Here is a 15,863-nt window from a genome sequence, read left to right as displayed (position 1 = left end):
CTTAGATTTAATTCGCTCAGCACCAGTGCAGTATTGAACCGTTTCAGTACTATATTACTGAGGGATTTTGTTCCAATGAAACTTCATATTGTTTTGAAGATCAGGTGGATTGGAGAATAAGGATATTGAAAATGAATTTTGGGATGTCTTTGATCCTGGTGGTTGCTTGTAACTTCTAAGTTAGGATCTTTTGAGATTCATAGCAACCAAGTGGTTGATAATTATGTGGTGTCCCAGCTGCAGGTTCAGTCTGCAATGTTGGCTGCAATGGATTAGTGAGCAGTAGTTGAGAACCTAAAGTTTGGAATGAGAAAAGTCCATATGGCCTATCTACCCTGGTCCTTCCAAAGGATGAGTATCTCTCTGTTATGGGCTCTTTCTCGACCCCCCCCCCCCCCCCCTCTCTTGCCACCACTTATCAAGATCGCTATACTTTCTTTCTTCCTAACCCTCCTGTGAATTAAACAGTATTAATATTTCTACAATCTTCAATCCCCTTTTTCAACTGCTATTGGCTTAGTTCCTTTTTTAAATTGACCTAGAATCAACCACTTTTTCTGCTTGTCTTAATACTGGATATACTGGAGATTACTTTAAGATCTATTAGAATAAATGCTGTAGTACATAAAACCTGACTAGTGCCAGTCATTTTGCACAATCTACAGTCCCCTCCACGGCTGCTATTAGTGAACTGATATATGGGAGGCCTCGATTGTAACAGGATACGGTGGGTAATGTGATGACTTCACTCATCAGGAACTGGTATAGAAGTGGTTCCTTAACTCATTTCATCAATAGTGACATTCTTCCTCTGATATTCTGCAAACGAGAAACAACAATGAAATTCAGTTCAATAACAACTTGATCTGCAGCAAATTAAAAAGAATCTTCCATTGTACTTCACAGAAGTCAGAGGTGTGTGCTAAGAGCTATAAAGGAGTTTTCACTAAATTATGGGGAGTTGAAGAACATAAAAACATAGAAAATAGGTGCAGGAGTAGGCCATTCGGCCCTTCGAGCCTGCACCACCATTCAATATGATCATGGCTGATCATGCAACTTCAGTACCCCATTCCTGCTTTCTCTCCATACCCCTTGATTTCTTTAGCCGTAAGGGCCACATCTAACTCCCTTTTGAATATATCTAACAAACTGGCCTCAACAACATTTTGTTTAGACAAATAAATTAGAAATTGTTGAGCAATTTGTCCGATCGGGCCAAATGATGACATCAGTGGATGTCACCAAATTGGGGACGGGGGGGGGCAGATACTCAATACTGAGGAGGACTGCAACAAATTATAGAAGGACATTAATAAACTTGCAGAATGGGCATATAATTGGCAAATGAATTTCAAAATAGATAAATGTAAGGTATTACATTTTGGTAAGAAAAATAGGGAGGTCACATATTACTTGGGAAATACGTATCTAAATGGGGTAGAAGAGCAAAGGGATCTTTGAGTACAAATACACAGATCACTGAAAGTATCGACACAGGCTAACAAGGCAATTTAAAAAAAAAAAAGCAAACCAAGCACTTGGGTTTATTTCTAGAGGGATAGAATTGAAAAGTAGAGAAGTTATGCTAAACTTGTATTGAACCTTGGTTAGACCACACTTGAAGTACTGCTGACAATTCTGGTTGATGTAATATAAAAAGGATATAGAGGCACGGGAGAGGATGCAGAGAAGATTTACAAGGGTGATACCAGAAATGCGAGGGTATACCTAACCGAAAAGGAGGAACAGGCTGGGTCGCTTTTCTCTTGAAAAGAGAAGACTGAGGGGTGACCTAATAGAGATCTTTAACATTTTGAAAGGTTTTGATAGAGTAGATCCAGAGAGTGTTTCAACTTATGGGGAAGAGCAAAACTAAAGGCCATCAATATAAGATAGTTACCTAGAAATCAAATAGGGAATTCCAAAGAAACACTTTTTAACCCAGAGAGTGATAGTGATGAGAATGTGGAACTCGTTACCACAGGGAGTGGTTAAAGTGAATAATATAGATGCATTTAAGGGGTGGTTAGATAAGCATATGAGGGAGAAGGGAATAGAAGGTTATGGTGAAAGAATTAGATGAGAAATGATGGGAGGAGGCTCGAGTGGAGCATAAACGCCATCATGGACTGGTTGGGCCGAATGGCCTGTTTCTGTGCCATATATCCTATGTAAATGTATGTGTGTGGCAATTCAAGATATTTTTTAGAAATTAATTTTGGAAATGAGCAGAGAAGATTAAAAAGATATTTGATTAAGGTGTTCAAAATCATGAACAGTTTTGATAGAGTAAGTAAGGAGATACTGTCCCCAGCGGCAGAAGGGTTAGTAACCAGAGATACAGATTTAAGGTGATAGGCAAAAGAGCTAGAGGTGACTTGAGGAAATGGTTCTTTTACGCAGTGCGTTGTGATCTGGAATGCACTGCCTGAAAGGGTAGCGAAAGCAGATTCAGTAGTTATTTTCAAAAGAGAATTGGATACACAGTTGAAGGGGGAGAAAAATACAGGGCTATAGCGACAGAACGGGTGAGTGGAACTAATTGGATAGCTCTTTCCAAGAGCAGGCATGATGGACCGAGTGGCTGCCCTCTGTGCTGATTCTATGATGACATTTTGAATTCATCAAGGTAAGATATGTTAATGCTGAAGAATGAAGCACTTTTCTACTCCAGGTACCATGGGCCAACATAAGGCATTCTCAGGTCAGGTGTATTACACCCAGCTTTACAGTGAGGCTTATTGAAGGCAACAGCGTGTCTAGCTCTCAACCTCCGAGCACCAACTACTGCCCCAGTGTGATTTCTATTTTCTGCATGAACTATCCTTGTGGCCTTGCTTGATGATGTATACCCACACATGGGTGACTGAGTTATTGGGCCTGGACAAACTCATTCACATAGGAGAGAACAAGAGAATATCTTGCAGCCATAGAGAGAAGAGACGTTCGAGACATTCATCCCATCAGTTTAAGGTGCCTTTGTTACCTCGAGACTTGACTATTCCAACACACTTCTGGCTGGCCTCCCACGTTCTACCCTCTGTAAACTTGAGGTCAACCAAAACTCAGCTGCCCTGTTCTAACTCGCACCAAGTCCCGTTCACCCATCACCCCTGTACTCGCTGACCTACGTTGGCTCCCGGTTAAGCAACGTCTCGATTTTTAAAATTCAAATCCCTCCATGGCCTCGCCCGTCCCTATCTCTGTAATCTCCTCCAGCCCCACAACCCCCCGAGGTATCTGCGCTTCTCTAATTTTGGCCTCTTGAGCATCCCTAATTTTCATTGCTTAACCATTGGTGGCCGTGCCTTTTGCCGCCTCGGCCCGAAGCTCTGGAATTCCCTCCTAAACCTCTCCACCTCTCTACCTCTCTCTCCTCCGTTAAGACACGCCTTAAAACCTACCTCTTTGACCAAGCTTTTAGTCATCTGCCCTAATTTCTCATTGTGTGGCTGGGTGTCAAATTTTGTTTTATAATGCTCCTGTGAAGCGCCTTGGGATATTTTACTACATTAAAGGTGCTATATAAATACTTGTTGATTTTAAATGTAGGTCACAGAAGTAAAAGGACAGGTTTCTAATTCAATGTGCCAGTCCACCTAGGATAGGACATTGAAGTGCTTCAGCTTATCGGAATATCGTTTTCAAATACAATGTACTTTTTTTTCCCCCAAGAATGTAGTAATCCTTCCACTGCACCAGGAAAGGAATGGGAAGAATATGTGCAGATCCGAGGCTTGGTTGAGAAAATTCGTAAAAAACAAAAAGGTATATATGTCTGATTTCCACTCTTGTGTAATAATTTACTGATATGGTTTCACTTGTCCGCATGATTAAACTTCCTTTGATCCCACATCACTGTCATTACTAACCAGCAACAGAGGGACTGTAAAATCGAAAAATGCTTCTAATGGGTGACACAACAAAGGTGGAGGTTTAACTTGCTGTACTGCAGTTGTAGGGCCTGTGTTTTCTAAAGCACTCGGTTCTTGATTTCAGCCATGTTATCAAGAGTGATGCCGAATGGACGCCAGTGGCTTCCCCACAAGAGAGGGCCAATCCTTCCAGGCAATACTACATAGTTGTTAGTTGTCGAGCAGCATTGGTGGTGACCTGGAAGTGGGTTTTCTACCCACTTTTTAGTATGTTATGGAGCTTAGCCTGGGGATTCTCTGATAAAGCTCAAACTCTTTTCCAATCTGAGAACGGAATATTGGTAAGACTGCACTAAACACCCATTCTGGAAGATTCTATAACAAATCTCAATTCTTGAAGTCTTGTATCATAAAACTAATTTCTACAAAAAGGATAGAAAATCTTGACTTGAAAGGAAGTGGCACCAGAACTTCTGCTATCTCTGTGTATGAATGTAAGAAAAGGTCTGACTTACGTAAACTCCATTCTGCTTAACCATTCCATACTGTGTGAGCAGTAGTCCTAATCTTATATACCTGTTACGTTCCCTTTCCCTTCCTTTCAATCACCCAGCTAACTATTCTTAATCGTTGACATGGTCTCTATTTCAATCGTTAACTCTGGTAATGTATTCCACAATGTCCCAATCCTCCATGTGTATAAAAAAATATTTATTTTGCTCTTTGTCCTAAAGCTTGTATCTATGTCCCTTTTTTTTTCTAGACCCTTCAATCATTGGAAATTCACGTTCTCTTTACTCCAGTCAAAACACAGTCACAACAGTAGTAGTGATGTTGGGGAGGGCATAAAACATGAAATTAGGGGTGCGTGCAATAAAGGTGCAGCTGTTATAATGGGTGACTTTAATATGCACATAGATTGGGTTAACCAAACTGGAAGCAATACGGTGGAGGAGGATTTCCTGGAGTGCATAAGGGATGGTTTTTTAGACCAATATGTCGAGGAACCAACTAGGGGGGAGGTCATCTTAGACTGGGTGTTGTGTAATGAGAGAGGATTAATTAGCAATCTCGTTGTGCAAGACCCCTTGGGGAAGAGTGACCATAATATGGTGGAATTCTGCATTAGGATAGAGAATGAAACAGTTAATTCAGAGACCATGGTCCAGAACTTAAAGAAGGGTAACTTTGAAGGTATGAGGCGTGAATTGGCTTGGATAGATTGGCGAATGATACTGAAGGGGTTGACACTGGATGGGCAATGGCAGACATTTAGAGACCGCATGGATGAACTACAACAATTGTACATTCCTGTCTGGTGTAAAAATAAAAAAGGGAAGGTGGCTCAACCGTGGCTATCAAGGGAAATCAGGGATAGTATTAAAGCCAAGGAAGTGGCATACAAATTGGCCAGAAATAGCAGCGAACCTGGGGACTGGGAGAAATTTAGAACTCAGCAGAGGAGGACAAAGGGTTTGATTGGGGCAGGAAAAATGGAGTACGAGAAGAAGCGTGCAGGGAACATTAAGACGGATTGCAAAAGTTTCTATAGATATGTAAAGAGAAAAAGGTTAATAAAGACAAACGTAGGTCCCCTGCAGTCAGAATCAGGGGAAGTCATAACGGGGAACAAAGAAATGGCGGACCAATTGAACAAGTACTTTGGTTCGGTATTCACCTGAGGAGGACACAAACAACCTTCCGGATATAAAAGGGGTCGGAGGGTCTAGTAAGGAGGAGGAACTGAGGGAAATCCTTATTAGTCGGGAAATTGTGTTGGGGAAATTGATGGGATTGAAGGCCGATAAATCCCCAGGGCCTGATGGACTGCATCCCAGAGTACTTAAGGAGGTGGCCTTGGAAATAGTGGATGCATTGACAGTCATTTTCCAACATTCCATTGACTCTGGATCAGTTCCTATGGAGTGGAGGGTAGCCAATGTAACCCCACTTTTTAAAAAAGGAGGGAGAGAGATAACAGGGAATTATAGACCGGTCAGCCTGACATCGGTAGTGGGTAAAATGATGGAATCAATTATTAAGGATGTCATAGCAGTGCATTTGGAAAGAGGTGATATGATAGGTCCAAGTCAGCATGGATTTGTGAAAGGGAAATCATGCTTGACAAATCTTCTGGAATTTTTTGAGGATGTTTCCAGTAGAGTGGACAAGGGAGAACCAGTTGATGTGGTATATTTGGACTTTCAGAAGGCTTTCGACAAGGTCCCACACAAGAGATTAATGTGCAAAGTTAAAGCACATGGGATTGGGGGTAGTGTGCTGACATGGATTGAGAACTGGTTGTCAGACAGGAAGCAAAGAGTAGGAGTAAATGGGGACTTTTCAGAATGGCAGGCAGTGACTAGTGGGGTACCGCAAGGTTCTATGCTGGGGCCCCAGCTGTTTACATTGTACATTAATGATTTAGACGAGGGGATCAAATGTAGTATCTCCAAATTTGCGGATGACACTAAGTTGGGTGGCAGTGTGAGCTGCGAGGAGGATGCTATGAGGCTGCAGAGCAACTTGGATAGGTTAGGTGAGTGGGCAAATGCATGGCAGATGAAGTATAATGTGGATAAATGTGAGGTTATCCACTTTGGTGGTAAAAACAGAGAGACAGATTATTATCTGAATCGTGACATATTAGGAAAAGGGGAGGTGCAACAAGACCTGTGTGTCATGGTACATGTCATTGAAGGTTGGCATGCAGGTACAGCAGGCGGTTAAGAAAGCAAATGGCATGTTGGCCTTCATAGCGAGGGGATTTGAGTACAGGGGCAGGGAGGTGTTGCTACAGTTGTACAGGTCCTTGGTGAGGCCACACCTGGAGTATTGTGTACAGTTTTGGTCTCCTAACCTGAGGAAGGACATTCTTGCTATTGAGGGAGTGCAGCGAAGGTTCACCAGACTGATTCCCGGGATGGCGGGACTGACCTATCAAGAAAGACTGGATCAACTGGGCTTGTATTCACTGGAGTTCAGAAGAATGAGAGGGGACCTCATAGAAACGTTTAAAATTCTGACGGGGTTAGACAGGTTAGATGCAGGAAGAATGTTCCCAATGTTGGGAAGTCCAGAACCAGGGGTCACAGTCTAAGGATAAGGGGTAAGCCATTTAGGACTGAGATGAGGAGGAATTTCTTCACCCAGAGAGTGGTGAACCTGTGGAATTCTCTACCACAGAAAGTTGTTGAGGCCAATTCACTAAATATATTCAAAAAGGAGTTAGATGAAGTCCTTACTACTAGGGGAATCAAGGGGTATGGTGAGAAAGCAGGAATGGGGTACTGAAGTTGCATGTTCAGCCATGAACTCATTGAATGGCGGTGCAGGCTAGAAGGGCCGAATGGCCTACTCCTGCACCTATTTTCTATGTTTCTATCCTTCAAAACACTTTTTGTCAAATTGCCAAATAATGTCCTCTGTTCCAATGAAAGCAGTCCCAATTTTTCACGTCTTTGCATTTATAAATCCTCATACCAGGCAGCATCCTAGTGAATCTATGCTGTACTCTGCCCATTACCTCAACATCCTTACTATTGTGTGGAGCCCAAAACTGTATGCCTTACTGCAGTGGTCTTACTAAGATGCCCCTTTGGTACTCGCTCAGCTTAATATTCAACTGCATTTTGAATGCTCCTAATATTTTTGGTACTACTACCCTATTAAGATTGTGCTCAATTTACAATTGACCAGTTTAAATGTAATTTCTCTGGACATCAGTTAGGTCAAAGTAATACTCTAGGTTCATCTTACTTATGCAGTTTTATGGTTTATATAGCGCTGTATGTACCTCATCACTTATTTCTAGACTGTACAGCCTAAGCTTCTAATCTTTCCTTGTCTCATCCCCTTTGCATTTGGGATTACTGCACACTCTCCAATTCATATTTGTCCTTTTTAAAGCCTTGTGACCAACATTTTACACCGTGCGATATGACCAGTACTTTATAATATTACCAAGGTACATAGCTAGAAAGGTGCATTACCCCAACATTTTATTTGCTCTTGGGTGAGTATACTACTACTCCCAGATTCTTTATCTTTTTTCCCCTTTTCTAACTATTCCTGTGCTGTATCTGTTCACTTCACTTTCAGGCTTATATCATTCATTTAGCCACTTAATTTGCAATACTTCATATTTGTTGGTACAGGGTTGAACCTCCCTTATCTGGAACCCTCGGGTCCTAGCCTGTTCTGGATAAGGAATTTTTCCGGACGAGGGTGTGGTAATGTTAAATTGGATGGTACAGGTACTGAGCAAGGTGATATCGCCCCCCAATCCTGGCTTGGAGCTGAGGATTGGGGGGTGTGGATCGTGGGGTCAGGCCAGGGATTGCGAGAGTCTACAGCAAGGAAGGACTTCAATTTGTTCATGTCGGAGTTCTGCGCATGCGCTACCCGATGGCCGGGAATGGTTCCAGATAAGGGAGTTCTGGATAAGGGAGGTTCAACCTGTATTAAATTATATTCACTATTTGTCTGCTCAAAAATCTCAATCTGCAAACTATTAACTATATTCTCCATGAGCCTTTACTCTATTTAGTGTAATCTGCAGATTTAATAAACTTATTGCATCTAAGCCATTTATGTAAATATGCTATAAAGGGGTTTAAGTACTGATCCCTGTGATATTCCACTCCACACCTCACTCCAACCTGACACTTCATGTCGGGTGTTCTTGGTCAATTTCTTATCTAGTCCCATGTTTGAAATGCTATAAATTTTTCAAGTGGAATTTTCTGTGGGGCTATCTGAAAGTCGAAATAAACTATAACCAAGAGTTCCATGATCTACTACTTTTGTAACATGCATAAAGAGGCAATGGAGATTTGTTGACCAGGATTTCCCCTACTTAAATCCAAGCTGGCTATTAATAAAAAGATACTCCTGAAATTTATTCCTTTCATTTTTCATTGTTTTACCCATTATTGATAATTTGCTCAGTCAGATTTGTTACTTTTTAAAAATATCGATATTCCTGCTGATTCTCCCACACTACCCAATGATTCTCATTCCTATAGCTAATTGTCCATCCATTTCCTCTCCTCCACGCACTTATATATAGACTATCGGGAGATATGTTTGTGTGGAGGAAGCACTTGATGCATTAAGGGAACAGAATTCCTCGAGTATTTGTTGTACTATAGTATTTGGATAATGACTTGGTATTTTCCACCTTTGTGGATATTTCTTGTAAATAATAATTCAGTAATAGTACTACTGTACCTTCATTTTCAATTGACCCATCATTTTACAATTCATATTTTTCCCCCATACCAACTCTTTACCTTTGTGACACTGAAAAATGTAATCTACATTTAGTTAGATGACAATTGTGTTCATGTCTCCTGTTCTCTTTGCACACAGTACATCTTTTAAAGCCTATTTTAGCAGTTTCTTGTACTTATCTCAAAGTAAACCCTTCCCCCTTTGTCCTGTAGGCTTTGCAAAGATTGTTTGCTTTGCTTTTTTTTGATGTTTAGTGCAGATCAGGACATTTCCAGGTTCAATCTCTGGTCTGAGTTGAATCAGTTAGGTTCAACCAGCAGATGAATTAGGAGCACTGTCGTTTGTCTGCTGTGACTTTGGGCTGTGGAGAGGATAAGACAGTTGGATCAGTGACCCTGCACTGATCCAACTGCCAACTGGAGTAGATTCAGATATGATGATCCTTGTTTGAATTGCCTCCTGACACACTCTACATTGCCACAAAAGATTTGCCAATTGAGTGACACTGTTAGCAATTGGAACTTTGCAGCAGTTTAGGATAGGACAGGAGAAAATGGGGGGAGGAGTGGGGGGTGTGGAAAAATGTCATGCAATAAGTAGGTAACACACTGAAGGATTGAGATGACATTGTAAACACGAGAGTGAAGTTTCAAATAGTTTATCAACTTCAAAATATTTGCTGCTTTTTAAAGCTCCAGACTTTAAAAAGCATTTTTTTTAAAACTTTTCTTTCTCCTGTTTTCTGCGTGTGTTGTCATTTCAGACAGCAACAGATGGCATGCTTCTCCAATCAATTTGTGCTGCACAAACTGTGGTGTCAGGATTTAGTCAGCAGAGCAATGCACAATATTATTGTAGATACTGTATCTTATAATTCTTGTACCAAAGTTGCTGCTGATCAGTTTTAACACTACTCAAAGCTCTCTAATCCTTTCTATTATTGCATTTTTGAATGTCTAATATTAAATCGGTTTTGTTTTTCCCTTGTTTTTTTCTGTTTCGATTTTAAGTTACTATGTGGTTTGTGACCATTTAGGATTATCGGTTGTCTTTGATGGGAACAGAGAACACCACTTTGATGAACTACTGCAGTGGGCAGCTGACTGTGGAGCCTCAACTGAAGGTTTTGAAATCACTTATTTCCCAGAAGAGGGCTATGGTTTAAAGGCAACTAAAGACATTAAGGTTTGCCTCTTTTAACCTTCATCATCCACCATCCTTTCAATGCGATAGTTTTGTCCTTCAGAGATCAGGGAACTCAAAATCATTTGTAGAACGTCTTTAGTTTAGAAGTCACCCAAGTTATTGAGCACCAGCTTCATAACCGTCAGTTTGTGTCCTGCAATGTCCTCTGCCACACTGTCAATGATAACCCCAACTTCAGTTGCAGTACCATATAGTAAATGAGGCTACACCTCTACCTTCTGAAGCAACAATACCCACCTAGAGGTCTGACTAAAAATCAGTTATGAGCAACTTGTGCAGAATTGTGCATCTGTGGAGTATTTAAAATAAACAAGTGAGTATTTATCTGCATCATCATCATAGGCGGTCCCTTGAACGAGGATGATTTGCTTCCACAAGAGTTCACAGATGTTTCAATGAAGGACCCGATGTTCCAGTCCTGAACTCCAGTTGAGGGGGTGGAAGATGCCTGTGCGTGGATTTTTTTTTAAATGTGTGGTGTGACCATTGTACATCAGCCACCACACGGGCTTGACAGAGCTAGGTCTTTATCCAGTGTCAAGGATTAACCAGGACGACTGGAGACCGCTCTGCTGCATGGACCTAGCGCGCATGCATATCGCAGTGTGGGCAGGTCAGTGCTGCCCCTGGGCCCTTGGCTCTTCTGGGCCCCGTGCCCTCATTCGCCGCATTTCCACCACGATGTTCCAGGGCCCGGCACTCCAGCTGTATTTATAGCCCCGACCTGCGATGGTGTTCTCACACGGGTCGGGGTGGCCCATGATGTTCCAGGGCCCGGCGCTCCAGCTCTGTTTATAGCCCCGACCTGCAGCGGTGTCCTCACACAGGTCGGGGCAGCCCACGATTATCTTGCATATACAGAGAATCATTGCCTATATGCATGGAGCTGTTCATGTGTCCAACATTCCCATGACACACCTAAATAGGAAGGGCTATTACTCTTCAGTGCATATGCTTATATGGCATACATGCAAGAAAATACCACATCTCAATGAATAGTTCCCATAAGATGCTTAAATTATGAGCTCAAGTGTGATGTATATCTTTGAAGGGGAAGGAAAGCTTGCTCATGTTTGATGGTACATCTGTGCAACTCTTATAACCCAGCAGAGAACCGATTCAGTGAGGTACATGGGCCAACTGAAAAGACCATTGGGATTGAGGTGCTCTATCAGAGGGATTGAAAGACCAGATTTACCTAACATTTCCCCTGTTAGACTGGCAGGAAAGTAACATTGTATCTAGTTTCACAGAAAACTGTGTGCTGGATTCTTTCATTCTTCCAGCAAGGGAATAGAGAAGACCAGTGAGAAGCTATGAAGACCAACCACTGAAATCGTACAGAATGGCTGTAACTTGAACATCTCCATACCTCTCAATTGTGATACTACTTTTGGAAATCTGGATGATGGAAATAAATTCCTTTACATAGAATTTATTTTCTTTCCCTTCCTCTTTTAGGTATTGATCATGTTTATGTGACTCCATTAAATTTAATAAAGGTTTATAAAGTTCAGAAGCTGCACTGCAAAACACAACCTATAAGGCATGCCAGTTACATCCAAGTGCTTTTTTTTATACCGTAAGCACAGGGTGGAAGAAGCATGCCCAGTAATCTCAGCAAAATTATTTCTGAAACTCTGCGTTAAAAACAGGAGTAAGCTGGCTAACTGGGCCTCATGACGCTGCAACTCCGCTTACTTAAAATGTTTACAGTATTTCGCTTGCCAGTGTCTGTAGATAAATTCAGATTACTTGTTTGTTCTAAGAAAATTGGTGGTTGAAGATGAATAACTGTTTGCTTAAGAAGAATAAGTGCACAGGATTTAGTCAGGGACAATAGGAGAGAAGGTAATATGTATTGGTGGTTAGCTGTTGGCAATCTTTGTAGATTATGGGAGGAAACCAGTTCCACAGTTTTGAGGTAGAAGGAAAGAACAAGAGTGGGTGGCAGTACAATAAAGCTCTATCGATTCAACAGGCAAATATTTCACTGATTTTGTCAAAACCAGTTTATTTAAAAGCATGTGTTTTGTTTCCCACCCCCAAACATATCTCTGTTCCAAGAATGAAGATGGATCAAGAGTCAGTTGTTTGGTTTCACGAGTGATATGTTTTCTTTACTTGCAGTGAAGAAAAATGCAACAGCGGAAATTTTTTTGCCTGGAACAGCGTTCTGAGTTCATTTTCCTTGTTTGTTCATATTCATTCCATGCTGCCATTCTCTGTCTGTTGTCAACTTCTATAAATTTAACATTTCTGTCTCGGCTGATTTTTAGATTTAGATAGATGTGAAGGGAAACCGATAGTTCTGCACTAAGTCATCAAATTTCACTTAATTTTTTTTCAGTTTTTTCTTATCTGCTTCCAACCAGCGTCACCAGGTCAGAGAAGGAATGTTTTCTAACACATTCTCCTTTTGTGTCTCTCTGCTTTCTTCCACTTTTTCATCATCTCTAATTGTGACCTTTTTCCTCTAATCACCTTGCCCTAGATTATTTTAACTCTTGTATATTTGATCACTCCCATGGGTGAGTCCCTACTCCCATACCTTTGAGAATGTCTATCATAGAATGGTTACAGCACAGAAGGAGGCCATTCAGCCTGTTGAGCCCATGCTGACTCTCTGCAAGAGCACTTCAGCCAGTCCCACTCTCCTGCCCTTTCCTCAGCCCTGCAATTCTTTTTCCTTTAGGTACCTATCCAATTACCTTTTGAAAGCCCCGATTGAGTCTGTCTCCACCACCCTGTCGGGCAGTGCATTCCAGATCCTAACCACTCTCTGTGTAAAAAAAAAAAAAAAGTTTTTCCTCATGTCGCCTTTGGTTCTTTTGCCAATCACCTTAAATCTCTGTCCTCTGGTTCTCGACCCTTCCACCAATGGGAACAGTTTCTCTCTCTCTACTCGGTCTAAACCCCTCATGATTTTGAACACCTCTATCAAATTTCTTCTCGACCTTCTCTGCTCTAAGGGGAACAACCCCAGCCTCTCCAGTCTATCCACGTAACTGAAGTCTCTCGTCCCTGGAATCATTCTCGTAAATCTTTTCCACACCCTCTCTAAGGCCTTCACATCCTTTCTAAAGTGCAGAGCAGAGAATTGGACATAGTTGAGGCCAAACCAGTGTTTTATAAAGGTTCATCATAACTTTCTTGCTTTTGTACTCTATACCTCTATTTATGAAGCCCAGCACCCTGTATGCTTTTTTAACTGCTTTCTCAACCTGTCCTGCCACCTTCAATGATTTGTGCAAACAAACATCCAGGTCTCCCTGTTCATGCACCCCTTTAAGGATTGTACCCTTTAGTTTATGTTTCCTCTCCTCGATCTTTCTACCAAAATGTATCACTTCACACTTTTCTGTTAAATTTCATCTGCCACTTGTTTGCCCATTCATCTGCCACGTGTCTGTCTTCCTGAAGTCTATCGCTCTCCTCCTCACTGTTCACTATTCCAAGTTTTGTCATTTTATATTTTGCCCGGTACACTCAAGTCTAATTCATCAATACATATCAAGAATAGCAGTGGTCCTTGTACTGATCCCTGGGGAACACCACTGTATACCTTCCTCTAGTCCGAAAAACAACCGTTCACCATTACTCTTTGTTTCTTGTCACTTAGCCAATTTTGTGTACATGCTGCCATGGATGCTGTCCATGGACTTCAACTTTGCTGGCAAGCCTTTTATGTGGCACTTTATCAAACGCCTTTTGGAAGTCCATGTACACCACGTCAACCGCATTGCCCTCATTAACCCTCTCTGTTTCCTTATCAAAAAAACTCTATCTTTGCCTCGTAATTTTTTTAAGTTTTTGATCTACAAAAGCTTTTGGTAACTTGTCCAGGTAAACAAACAGCAAATCATGTTTTGTAATTGCTTTTAGGTACTAAATTATCCTGTGTCTCCTTATGCTCTCATTAGTCTTTGAAAGTAGTGAAGCATCATATCAGAGATTGTTTAAAATTTGAAATGTAATTATTAAACAAGCAATGAACAAGCAAATAATTGAACAGTCAGATAAATATATTTTTACAATATAAAGACTTGTCTAAATCTTTGAGTAGACAACATAATTAAAATATGACCAAGAATTTTTCTAATATTTTATAAATTACATTGTAATTAATGTTTCCCCTAATTTTAAATTTGGGTGCACGGTCCCTTTAACGGACTGCATGGCCCAGGAACGAAATTTCACAATGTAAAAGCCGGTCCCAGGGTGTGCAGGAACGACAGATAGCTGCACAGCCCCGCAGCTTAAATGCAACATCGCTTGTTACGGTGTTTTCCGTCCTTCGTGAAAGTTGAAACTAGCAGTCTTTTTAAAACTAGCAGCGCTGCTTCTGAGATTTCAAGAAGTGCCTTTCTCATGGGATTTTCCAACTGCTTAGATTGAAACAGAATAGTCTCTTTCATATCCTGGAAGAGAGTCACTGGGACATCCTGGACTTTGAATATCTGACCTTGCAAATTCTAAAGGGAACCGTCAATTAATTACAAAGTCTGTAAAGATGTGAAAATTGTGTTACTCCCCCTTAAACCTGTTACTGGGGAGACCACAACAATAAACACTGCAACATTGGGCCCAAGTTTCCACATGATTTGCGCCTGATTTTTAGGAGCAACTGGTGGAGAACGGACTATCTTAGAAATCGCAATTTTCTTTTCTGCAGTTCTAGTGAGGTAGAACAGTTCTACTTTAGAACAGAATTTTTTCTTCAAAAGGGGGCGTGTCCGGCCACTGACGCCTGATTTGAAAGTTTTCACAGTGAAAACGTACTCCAAGCTAAAGTAGAATGGAGCAAGTGAAGATTTTTGTAGAACTGAAAAAACCTGTTCTACACATTAAAAAATCAGGCGCAGGTTACAAATTAGGCGTCCAGAACGAGGTCGGGGGGGGGAAGGAAAGTCATTAAATTCTACAATCAATCCTTATTTATACTTCTACAAATATTATACAAATAAATCCAACCTGAATAAACATTTATAAGCAAAGAAAAGATTAAATAAACCATCTTCCTACCTGTGTGAAAGTGCTTCAGCCATCGTTCGAAGGAAACCGCCGTTTGTTGCCGCGCAGGGGAGGGAGGGGAAGGAGACAGTGGCTTGTTGCCGCGGAGGGGAGGGAGGGGAAGGAGACAGTGAGAAGGGAAGCCTCAGTGCTGATGTGCTGATGGCAATGTGATTTTATTAAAAAATGTTCAAAAATTAAACAGCTACAAAGAACTACAAAAATGGCCGAGTGCCAATGTTTTTTTTCACACTGAGCATGTTGCCGGCAGGAAAAAAACTAATTTAAATAGTACCCGCCCCCCTCCCACTTACAAAATCGGCGCGAGTGTAGGCTCCGCCCCCCTGGGCGCCGCGCCAAACAGACAAGGAGCTGTAAAGCGCTCCAGATAGCACGTTTTTTTTTTAGGCGCGAAAAACGGGCGCCCAGCTCGGAGGGGCGCCCGTTTTTTATCCTGTGGAAACTTGGGCCCATTGTATTGTGATTAGGCCTGGTACAAAAACCTGACTCAAACTAGCTCTTAAAACTACC

At 41.5% G+C, this 15,863-nt stretch overlaps 1 protein-coding gene across 5 annotated transcripts in view; it reads left to right on the top strand.

Moving 5' to 3' along the window:
• Window positions 1–15,863, top strand: part of setd3 (SET domain containing 3, actin histidine methyltransferase) — a 172,102-nt gene that overhangs the window by 46,835 nt on the left and 109,404 nt on the right. For 4 of the 5 annotated variants that reach the window (XM_070879564.1, XM_070879562.1, XM_070879566.1 and 1 more), the window contains 2 exons: window positions 3,679–3,771; window positions 10,150–10,298. In XM_070879564.1, coding sequence (XP_070735665.1) covers window positions 3,679–3,771; window positions 10,150–10,298 — 242 coding nt within the window. The remainder of the gene's footprint in view (window positions 1–3,678; window positions 3,772–10,149; window positions 10,299–15,863) is intronic. The other variant, XM_070879567.1, reaches the window with a different exon arrangement.

Source organism: Pristiophorus japonicus, chromosome 4 (genome assembly GCF_044704955.1).
Source record: "Pristiophorus japonicus isolate sPriJap1 chromosome 4, sPriJap1.hap1, whole genome shotgun sequence".
In the NCBI taxonomy this organism is placed as follows: Eukaryota; Metazoa; Chordata; class Chondrichthyes; family Pristiophoridae; genus Pristiophorus; species Pristiophorus japonicus.
The sequence above is the reverse complement of the archived record's forward strand: the minus strand, read 5'-3'. Positions and strand labels throughout refer to the sequence as shown.